The sequence below is a fragment of the Copadichromis virginalis genome, linkage group LG18 (assembly GCF_057382275.1).
Source record: "Copadichromis virginalis isolate Kocher_CV1m ecotype Utaka linkage group LG18, C_Virginalis_male_GT1.1, whole genome shotgun sequence".
Classification (NCBI taxonomy): Eukaryota; Metazoa; Chordata; class Actinopteri; order Cichliformes; family Cichlidae; genus Copadichromis; species Copadichromis virginalis.
Window position 1 is genome coordinate 29,922,525 of NC_140635.1, and position 10,634 is coordinate 29,933,158.

General features: G+C 41.4%; 3 protein-coding genes across 3 annotated transcripts; 1 reads left to right on the forward strand and 2 right to left on the reverse strand.

Annotated features, from left to right (window-relative positions):
- Window positions 1-478: 478 nt before the first annotated feature.
- LOC146688272 (zona pellucida sperm-binding protein 3-like) lies at window positions 479-2,613 on the reverse strand. The gene is made up of 9 exons (XM_085438635.1): window positions 2,235-2,613; window positions 1,972-2,138; window positions 1,792-1,895; window positions 1,609-1,697; window positions 1,351-1,531; window positions 1,162-1,267; window positions 994-1,079; window positions 772-863; window positions 479-704 (listed from the first exon to the last, which is right to left on the reverse strand). The coding sequence occupies exons 1-9, from the start codon at window positions 2,296-2,298 to the stop codon at window positions 649-651; spliced, it is 945 nt and encodes a 314-aa protein (XP_085294761.1). The 5' UTR covers window positions 2,299-2,613; the 3' UTR covers window positions 479-648.
- A 2,247-nt stretch (window positions 2,614-4,860) lies between these two features.
- Window positions 4,861-7,322, reverse strand: LOC146688273 (zona pellucida sperm-binding protein 3-like). The gene is made up of 9 exons (XM_085437883.1): window positions 7,109-7,322; window positions 6,814-6,998; window positions 6,622-6,725; window positions 6,442-6,533; window positions 6,190-6,370; window positions 6,003-6,105; window positions 5,843-5,931; window positions 5,446-5,537; window positions 4,861-5,319 (listed from the first exon to the last, which is right to left on the reverse strand). The coding sequence occupies exons 1-9, from the start codon at window positions 7,173-7,175 to the stop codon at window positions 5,198-5,200; spliced, it is 1,035 nt and encodes a 344-aa protein (XP_085294009.1). The 5' UTR covers window positions 7,176-7,322; the 3' UTR covers window positions 4,861-5,197.
- Window positions 7,323-8,886: 1,564 nt separating this feature from the next.
- Window positions 8,887-10,557, forward strand: nedd8l (NEDD8 ubiquitin like modifier, like). The gene is made up of 4 exons (XM_085437882.1): window positions 8,887-9,049; window positions 9,827-9,874; window positions 9,957-10,039; window positions 10,133-10,557. The coding sequence occupies exons 1-4, from the start codon at window positions 9,032-9,034 to the stop codon at window positions 10,254-10,256; spliced, it is 273 nt and encodes a 90-aa protein (XP_085294008.1). The 5' UTR covers window positions 8,887-9,031; the 3' UTR covers window positions 10,257-10,557.
- The last annotated feature ends 77 nt before the right edge of the window (window positions 10,558-10,634 follow it).

Genomic DNA, 10,634 nt, shown 5'->3' on the forward strand with positions numbered 1-10,634 from the left:
TGTAGACGCCATCTCATGCTACCACTAGAGTGACATCACCTCCAGCATTCAAAAGTGACCAAAGCATAGGTACTGAGAAGTGGTCTGCTGTCACCACCTGCAGAACCTAGGTCTTGCTAATTGCCTATTTCCCACCTTTCGCCTATTCCATTTGCACAACAGCATGTGAAATTGACTGTCAGTGTTGCTTCTTGCGTGGACAGCAGTTCAAGTATGCTGGTGGTATTGCCTAGAATTCATATAGCATATTTAAAAATAAAATTTTACAAGCCTCGTTTATAGTCACTTTTATTCCATGTACTGGAGTCTTTAGTCAACTCCCCTACAGCTTTCTTAGAATTAGTTGTCCCATTAGTTGCAAAATGCATGCCTTTGGATTTTGCTAGTTTGTATTTGAACATTGATCGCTCAGTACATTTTTGAATAACTGAATTAAAAGACACCCATGAATACTTAAAGGAAAGTCATTTATTTACGCAGCTTTGATACAATTGCACAGATCTGAAATGCAAAGAAGCACCGACAGCCTGGAAGTTAAAAACCTCAGTTGAGCCTGAAGTCACATGGATGGAGCCATTCTTGAGAGCCGTCCGAGAAGAGGATGTCTGTACCACTATTTCAAGGAGAAGCTTGCCTTAGTGACTCATTCTAATCTGTGATAGTGAGTGGACCAAGGACTACGTTTTGTACTGCACCATGCTTCCCTGTGGAAAAAACAGTGTTGAGTCCTGTACAGCAAGAGCACAGTTATAAAAGTGTAGAAATGTATACCTGTCACTAGATCCCTCGTCTTTCTGGCCTTGCAGCTGGACTCACAGCAGTCACATAGACTGCTGTGTGAAGGGTCGTCAAGCAACTCCCAACTGAAGTAGGCAGGAAGAAATAATCACTGAGCTTCTGCCGATTCCAGGACAATTTAGTCATAGCTCAGCATTCAAGCTGAACTACAACATATCCAGTACTACAAACTACAGAGTCAAGTATGCGTTTTACCCATAATCTTTGATGTAGTGGCAGGCCTTCTTAGTATTGCCAAGTCCGTTGGGATCCCAAGCCACAAGGCTGCAATGAATAAACACCTGCAGGATGTATAGTATTCCACGATTAACCAACAATCTGCTTCGTTTCCTACATTCAGTTCTTGCAGTTAAAGACATTTACCTCTCCTCCCACAGCAAACTTGAAGGCTTGAAGGGATAGCCGGATCTCTGAAGTCTTTTGCCTGGGTTCAAATTTTGAGCGCGATTTCTTACTGTCGACAAGACATCTGAGGTTCAAGAGAAACAGATTATTTCAAGGTCTAGTCAACAAGAATACCCAAGTTAGTGCTTCTTGATAGCACAAGTTTACCCCTTGTTGGTGATTAATGGGTATAGAGAACTTTCAGGCTGCAACTCAGGTGTGGTGGCAGCGACACATTCATCAATGAGTAGCAGCAATGGCTGATGGGTCTGCTGCTCCACGCTAGCCATGATGGCGATGATTGAGCCCAGAGGGAATCTTGTAGATTCAGCAGGGCCTGAAAAGTTAGCTAGATTTACACAGAACAAGGTGAGTCGCAGGAATGTTTAGGACTGCTTCTATTTTCAGGCACTTTCAGATACCCACCATTCATGAGTCCAATATGAAATACTAGTTCTTCTAAACCATAGGTACTAAACACTGGCTCATAAACCAGGGGGTACCAATCTCTGGGCCTGCATGAAACCGGTTAAAAGGTTGCATTTTTTTTTTATTAAACATACATTTGCTTTTTTGTTCAGCATTCCATGTTACAACATGTCCACTTGCCTCTCAAATTCACAGACAATCAAGTCAATGTACGAAGGGATGACAGAATTAGGTGGGGTAATGTACGTCAGGTCATTGGCGTAGATTAGTCGTTTGCCAGTAACCTGTGGGGAGGAAAGATGAGTCACCAACCTGTAGGGATAGACGGTTCTTTCATGCACATAGTTCTGGGCTACTCACAAGCCTCCTGAAGTTACAGTCATTGAAGTCCACAGTGAAAACAGCTTCCCTGTCTGTGAGGCTTGTGGGAAAGCAGCTGCCCAGACGGAGCAGTGAAGTGTCCATCTGAGATCTACCGTCTGTCCACACCAGTGTCACAAAACCACCTTTACAATCCAGTTTCATGTCTAAGTAGAGAGGGAGGCAGCAAAGGGGATAATTAAAAACATAAAATTCTTACCCTTAAATTCTAAAAAAGAAGCTATTTCTCATTTAGACATTACCTGCATTTACTGAACCTCTTGCCACCAGGCCCAAAACAGCTACACAATACCAAAGGGAGGCCATGATGACTGAACACTTGGTGCTGGTGCCACTGGTGTTTTTATTCTCTTACTACAGGCTAATCAACAAAACCAGGTTCACCTGCTGTGTGTTCGCAGCTACAGGTGCAGCAGCAACAAGGTGTTTGCAATAAAGAGTTCAGTTGATTTTGATGTGATGTGAGTCACATGATGCAAATCTTAATATTTGTCCAGTTTAGTCAGTTTCACATCACATTACGATCATGAAAGCAGTAGTACTGTAGTCTGAGAAGGTAACGAGATGTTATATCAGTATGTGGCAATTTCAGATCTAGACAGTCAAATTCAGAAAACAAAACCGGAACATTTACAGCCAGCTTGTTTCACGTCATCTCACAGAGAGCTTTAGTATTAAACTCAGACAGAGTCAAATGCCAGGGAATAAAAATAAGTTTTAAATCTAGTTTTAATGTTGGAATGCTGTTCCACAGTGTGGGGGCAAAAAATGTCTGAGTTTAACTCTAGATTGAGGGACAGTCTGAAACATCTGACGGTCTGATTGGAGGGACCTGGAGCATCACAGGGCTCTAAGAGGTCAGAGATGTAGGAAGGAGTTAAACCATGAATGACTAAACAAACAGGAGGATTTTGAAATCAATTCTGAATCTCAGAGAGAAGCTAAAACAGGTGGCTGTGAGGACCCAAGGAAAAGCTGCACAAGCAAGAGACAGTAAAGTCAATTGCAGTGTAGTCCAAATGAGAGGGATGCCTCTCAGATGGAAAAGCCTTAATTTTCCAATATGGAGCAGAGGGGTGGGGGTGTGTGCGCATATACAGTCAAATATTATACCAAGACTGATCACCAAGCTCAGAAAAACATCCATCCAGTTTAATTCATGGTTGTAGAGGGGCTGAGCCAGTCAGAGCTAATAGAGAAAGACAACTATTCACACCTGTTAACGCTCACACATTTGAAGTGTGGGAAGAAGCAAGAATATCCACAAGGAAACTGAACACATGCAAGTCAACTTCAGGGGTCCGTTCTTCGTACCTCGCTAAGTAAGTTAGCTGGATTTGATTGTTGACGATTTCGCGTGATCTCCGAAGCTCATCCGGGACTTGCTGTCATAGCAACAGATCCGTAAGCGTAAACCTGCTCGGGAGCAGGCTCACTTTATGTAAACAGGATTAGATCGCGGCCACTCAGGTATGTCCGCTTCATGTATAAGAAAGCAACAGCGATATTTAACCACTGTTTTTCCATAAATAAATATTATCAATGTAACTAAAGATATTGCAGTACTTGATTCTTTTATTGATTCCATACAGATACATACAGGTCATTTCCTAAAAAAAGGGAAATGTACTATTAATCATTCTATTTCATGTATTTGATTATTTCAGATGTAATTCATATGTTAGAGTAGTAATAGTAAATTACTTCGTGTAATCAAGATGAGAGACCACGGCTATAAAAGCGAAGGTGGATTTGGGAAGTCTGTCGCAGCCATGTCCTGTCCGTATACGCGAGCAGCCCATTGCGGAAGGTGCAAGATTGATAAGGAGAGTTCTCAGAATTCAGCGTATATTGCGGGACAGACAGGATCCTTTAGCTCAGCGCGACAGTGTGCTCATTGAGAGATATCGATTTTCCCGTGAGGGTATTATTTACTTAACCAACTTGTTGACGAGGGGGTGCAGGACCACCACCTGTCTTTTTTTGCTCTGCCCTTTTCTTGGTTGCTGTTATAAACAAACAGATTATTTCAGGGACTCTTTTCAAGAGACTAAAAGCAATACAAGTGATAAATATTACCATTCTGTAGAATATTATATTTCACTTTTACTTGTTCCCATGTTCTAGTGGGTCCTGTCGTGGCTCTAATGTGAAAGAGGATATAATGTAATATAATATAATAAATTTACCCTACCGCCTACTGGTGTTGGCCAGAGGGGCCGATGGCGCGATATGGCAGCCTCGCTTCTGTCAGTCTGCCCCAGGGCAGCTGTGGCTACAACTGTAGCTGCTTCCACCAGTGTGTGAATGTGAGAGTGAATGAATAGTGGCATTGTAAAGCGCTTTGGGTGCCTTGAAAAGCGCTATATAAATCCAATCCATTATTATTTTTATTATTATTAAATGACTTACTAGTTTAATTTGTCAGCAACTTTCTGCCAGCCCTCTCTCCTTGCTTTTGCAGCCTTTGCAGTGTTCCCTTGCGTTTTAATTAAACTCTGAAACTCGTGAAATCCCTCAAGAGTTCTTGCTCTGCTGCCGAAAAATACTGAGCGCGCTCCTTCGATATTTTCGCGACCAAAGGGTTGCCGATCAATGTTTCTACTATCGATGCGTAGCCCCTGTTAAGCCACCCAGTGATCTCACATTACTTCATCCAGCTGTACTAATCGTCAACAACAGGTGTGTTCGCTCAAAGTTAGCGCGATGATTTTCTTGGATGTAGTAAGCGAGGTACGAAGAACGGACCCCAGTAAAGCCCCAGCTTATTGTTTTGACCCAAGGACCTTCTTGCTCCGAGGCAATAGTGATACACCAAATGAGGTTTTGAAAATACAAGTATCTGAAGAGCACACACTGTCAGTTTATACAGAATAGTCATTTATTGGATTCAAATGCAATTCCAGAAATGTGACTTTTACATTTAGAAGGCATTTGACAGTAGGGCCCACCTTCCTACTGATGCACAGCATCTCTGAAAAGCAGCAGTATCACATAAAAATGGCTGGTGTTTGACAGAACAAGTAAGAGTTTACAATGTTTTAGTTATATCAAGAACAAGTATCATTTTACAGCAAAAACCCCAGAATAATGAATACGCAAAACAAAAATCACACAATCGTGACGTCCTCGGAGGTTATCCGCCATCAGATCCTTCAGTCATACTGCAGTCGATATCCGTTTTGACCAAGCTTCGTCGCACAGCTTATTTGAGCTGTGGGTCAGCTGTAGTGGCAGACTCCATCATTGTGTCACTGTCCCTCAAGTCAGATTGGTCCACAATGATTAGGGGTCCCAACACAGAATTGTGACTCGGACCGTCTGATGCTGCAAGGAGAGTTGAATTCATGAGTGGTGAAGCACAGCCCGCTTCTTTAAATCAGATGTCATTTGAATCCCTTTGAAAGTACAGGTCTGATAGCATGCAGTCACATTAAAGACACATGAGGTTACCCCATTCAACACCCCTCCTGGACCGAGACTTGCAGCTCAAGTCACAGCAGTTACAGAGGGAGCTTCGGGATGGGTCATCAAGCAGCTCCCATCTGGAGATGGGGACAAAAAGAAAAGCAGTCATGTGGAGCATAACTTCCATATTCAGCAAGCAGTGTTCAGCCTGTTAAATGAAGAATTAAAACACAAAACCCTGTAGTTCAGCAGTATGAAATACAGTTAAGTACAATTTTGCTCAAGAACACTTGAACACTTTAAGTAAATCTCTTTTTTAAGAGTTCCGATGCTAAAAAGCTTATTAAATGAGTGTAACAGTAATGTCATTTCCATTTATCCAGAGACTGAGGAAAAAAGGTAAAAGACTTGTGAAGTACAAGTTGTTGAACTCAATAATCACCTGTTAGTTCCCTTTATATAATGACAGGCCTTCTTGCTTTCGGCAAAATTTTGAGGATCCCACACAGCCAGTTTACAGTGGATGTACACCTGAGGAACACAGGGCTCGAATTAAAGTTCCTTTAAATATTTATTCTTGAAATAATTTAACCTGTTCTCACCTCTCTAAAACCAAAGTTGAAGGACTGGAGGTAGAGGATGATTGAAGACGAGTGGTACCGAGGCAGAAACATCGAATTTTCTTTTTTGCTTTCTAAAAGACACCTGGAGAAATTGGTAAGTCAGATTACCAATACGCATCGTTTCCACTACACTGAGTACAAAGTCTGAACAGTACTGGAACCCTACCCCTTGTTTCCAATGATTGGGTAAACCTGGCTGCCGGGCCGCAGCTCAGCTGTGGGGGCTGCGACACATTCCTCCATGAGCAACAGCAGTGGCTGATGAGACTTCTGCTCCACTGCTGCCCATATTGGCATGGGGGAGCCCAGAGGAATGATGTTCGTCTTTGCTATGCTTGATAGCTCCTCTGTGGAAAAGTAAATGCTAAGTAGTGTGCGTTTTAACACGTGCTTGTAATTTGGCATGGTGAGAAGTTACCATTGAGAAGTGCCATGTGGAAGACCAGCCTGCCGTGACCCTCGGAAACCACATATCCAGGGTTCACGAATCGGGGAATCCAATCCTTGGGTCTGAAATAAAAAAAAAAAATATTAAGAATGGCAAGATTCTACATTTCATACAATTTCAGTTTGAGAAAAAAATACAAGTGTCACAAACCTTCTGTAAACACATTCAATGGGATGCACAAAATCTGGAGGGTTTGGCTTTGTCTGTGGCCTGTAGCTCATTTCATTCTGATAGAATATGCGTTTTCCCTTTACCTGCAAGACGGGAAAGCAAACAAGTGATTAAATTAGAGCTCACAAGTGAGTGGAAGCTACTGAAGTTGCATCTCTCAGAGTACAGTACCATTTTAGTAAACTTGCACTCGGAAAACGTATAGTTAAACTGTGCTTCCCCCTCTCCAGAGGGCAGAACCTTCCACTGAGATGCCATGCAGTTTCCAAGAAACAGTCGAGCTGCATACGGCACCAGCTCCGCATTCACCCTCCATGTCACCCTCACGGAGTTGTTTGCACAGACCACGTTGATGTCTGGAAAAATAAAACAAAATCACGGTCATCTTTTATGTGGACAGAAACACTTAAAAATATGCATTTGTGTCTATACGTCTGAAATCCTCCCCCAAAAAGAATATATATACCTGCATTGGCAACAGTCATTGCAAAAACAGCCAGGACAAGCAAATCTAGGTAGAGATGAGTCCCCATGACTAAACAATCCTACACATTGGGACCAACATGCTTTATGAACTTCTTGCTTAATGACCTCAACCATCAACACCTGTGTGAAAGCAGAGCCCACGAATCACAGACTCAGAGTGCTCTATGAGTTCATCACTGTGTGATCGGGTGGACCTTGAATGAGTGGTATCTTTACTTTTACATTTCTTTTTCTTACTACATTTGCTTGACAGAATTTAAGTTTAACGCATTTCCTTCCTCTTAATCAGCATCTTTCTTCATCATGAGAAAAGATTAATGTTAGACTTGTTTTTTCTAGTTATCTTTGGAAATGCCCAGTCTTACAGAAGAAAGTGACACGTGTCATATCATAGGCCACTGAAACTTAGAGTATTACTTTCCATAAAGCTTACAAACTCTATGTGGATCAGTAACTTGACAAGCTTATTTGAGTTTACTTTTGTTGACATGCATGCAAGACTTGGAAGAAATATCCTAGAAAGCATAAATCAGGTAAACTTACATGTGCACGTTTAGTTGGCAGTTGTCTAAAATTTTATTTTTGCACCAACAACATAATTCCCAAAGAAAGCTGAAAAGTTTTAGCACAGTGGGCAGTGTCCTTAATGAACAGCTAGAGCACAAGAGAAGAAGAGGGAGGACTAAAAGATTATCTACAGCTGGTATTCAGTACCTGAAAGTCATTTCCTTAGGAAGGGTGGCCGTCAACAAGCCATTCTTAAGGAAGGAAGAAAGGGGTGAGGTATACCAAATTGCTCAACAACTGGACTGAAAATCAATGAAACAGGTCTTGGAGTGATGAGTCATTCTGACTGGAATTATGGTCTGTATGTATGGAGGAGGTTAGGAGAGAGGTGAAATAGTGAGTGTCTATATGGTGGAGGCTCTGTCATTGTTTGGGTCAGTATTTCAGCCACTGCTGTTGGGGATCCTGACAAAACCATTAATGCAGAAAAGTGCCATCAGACTTTAATCCACCATGGGAAAACATCTGAATGGCAACAGTTTTATTTTTCAACACACACGCTGACAATGCAGTAAGAGCATATGTGAAGCAGTGTGGGATCACCATGACAGAGAATGGGACAAAAGGCAGGCGACATCCAGAGAAGAGCTTTGACTGTTCTTCAACTTAAAGGCTACCTGAAGAAATGACAAAAAAGCCGCCTAAGAGAGTTCAGACTGTGATAAAGAATAAAGATGGTCATACCAAATATTAACTTTCAAGCTCATTAGAATTGTACAAACTGTTTTTGCCTTATATTCTGCATTTATGTGTATTTTGTGTGCTTCAATAAATCACATTTTCCTGGGAAATTATGCGGAAATGACGAGTGATTCAAGACTTTTGCACATAAGGACTACTGTTTATATTTGTTCTTTTTGCAGTTCAAAATAAAGTATAGATGAGTACAATTCAGCTGTCGGAGGCAATATTTTTATATGATGTTGCATCACTACTGAAAATCGATTACATAAATCTATAATGGTATAGCTTTTTGGAAGTTTGCTTTTATTTAGCTGCCATGATTTTACTTACCAAAACTTTTGTACATATGGGGTATAATTCAAGCCGTACAAAAGTACATTCTTTTGTTCACGTGAAATCTGCCTGCGACTTTAGAAATAGATGTATTGAAATAACAGATATATTGAAATAACTGATCTTGTATTTAGAAGTTAATACGTCAGAGAGGAACAAAAATGCTGGTGTGTTGTGACGGCGTCATGTCCGGAATGTTAGCCCGTGACACAGGAAGTAAAGTCCGGTTAGCAGAAGAAGTAGATTATTATTCGGCAATTTGCTGTTTAGTTCACCAAGCTGTTCATAAAATTTGTTAGTATTATTTTCTTCATTCAGCATGTTGATCAAAGTCAAGGTAAGAACATTACTTTCTTTGATTCTAGCCCGGGCTCCATGGGTGGTGTTCAGTCCCGTCTCTGTTTCTCGATATCCCGCTAATATCACAGAGCCGGTTCGCTCATTTATTTCAGGGCCTGGGGCAACAGAAAACCCAACTTACACCCGACATGCTGTGAAACAGATCAGTGTTAAGCACCCGATCATTCAAGCGAAACTGCTCTTTCTTCACTAAGTTGCTATTGTTTGACGTTTGCTAACACTCATCGTTGCTGACATCTAGTTTTGGTGACTGAAAACAGGTTAGCCCGTGCTGTACTACAACCAGTGAATACTTTATAGTTGTGACAAAGCAAAAAGGGCAAAAAATGTTTAGGGTTTACGCTACCGATGACACGAGACTTCATTGTGTACTTGCGACCGAAATGTTGACGTGTTTCTAAAGTTTAACAGAGTCTATAAACAGAGATATGGCGACTTGGCTAGTAGTGAAAATAATCAGTTTTTCCATTAACCGACACGGGCATCCTTTTCGAAACCGCTGTATGCAAATCCAGAGTTCAAATCATCTGGCAAAATTACATCAAATTTTGGATCAAAAATTTCCAAAAAAGTCCCAAGACATTTATTTTAACCGTAACTGTGTGACAGTGTTTATGTACAATAGTATAGTAGCTGAAATTCCCTGGCAGCTTGGCTCGAGCCCAGAGAAAATCCTTGGTGAATTCCTCCTTCTTCTTAACCATTTAGGATTGTGAAAGTTCAGTGTTTCTATAATCGTTTTGTTATGTTTCAGACTCTCACTGGAAAAGAAATAGAGATTGACATAGAGCCCACAGATAAGGTAACATCTTGTGATAAATAGTCCTTGTTATATGCAGCTGCTAGATTTTGTTGCTTAATCTCTTGTTTTTGCTCAAATCAAGGTGGAGCGGATTAAAGAAAGAGTGGAAGAGAAGGAAGGGATCCCACCGCAGCAACAGAGACTTATCTACAGTGGAAAACAGATGTGAGGCATTTTGCTCTGCAGCTATCTGCATATGATCTCCAGGTGTTCTCCTGCGAACTCTAATCATCTCCTGTGTTGTCTTGTGAACCTCAGGAATGATGAGAAGACGGCAGCAGACTACAAGATCCAGGGAGGCTCAGTGCTCCATCTTGTGTTGGCGCTAAGAGGAGGATCAACAAACCACAGTTGCTGCTTACCCCTGTCCTCCACGTCATGAGTCGCTGTCATCATGGGAAGCCGGCCGAGTGCCAACGCTTTAGGTGTCTGTCATCGTCTAACCATGTTTCAACGCAGAAATCTGAAATCCTCCGTTTCCAGGCCGACGGAAACGAGAAAACAAAACAAAACAAAAATCAACCGGAAACATTAAAAAGAAAAAAGGACGTTCTAATTCCTTTGTACTTGTTTTTGAAATCCCACACTGGCTTTCTGAGTTTGACCAGTTAATGCAGGCACCCATGAAGAGACAGTTTGACAACACTGTGGTCTTTTTGCTTGTGAATAAATGATGAAGTTGATCTAAGTGTTGTCCTCTGATATATATATACACATATATATACACACACACACACTGAAATCAAGTCACAGCTGAGGA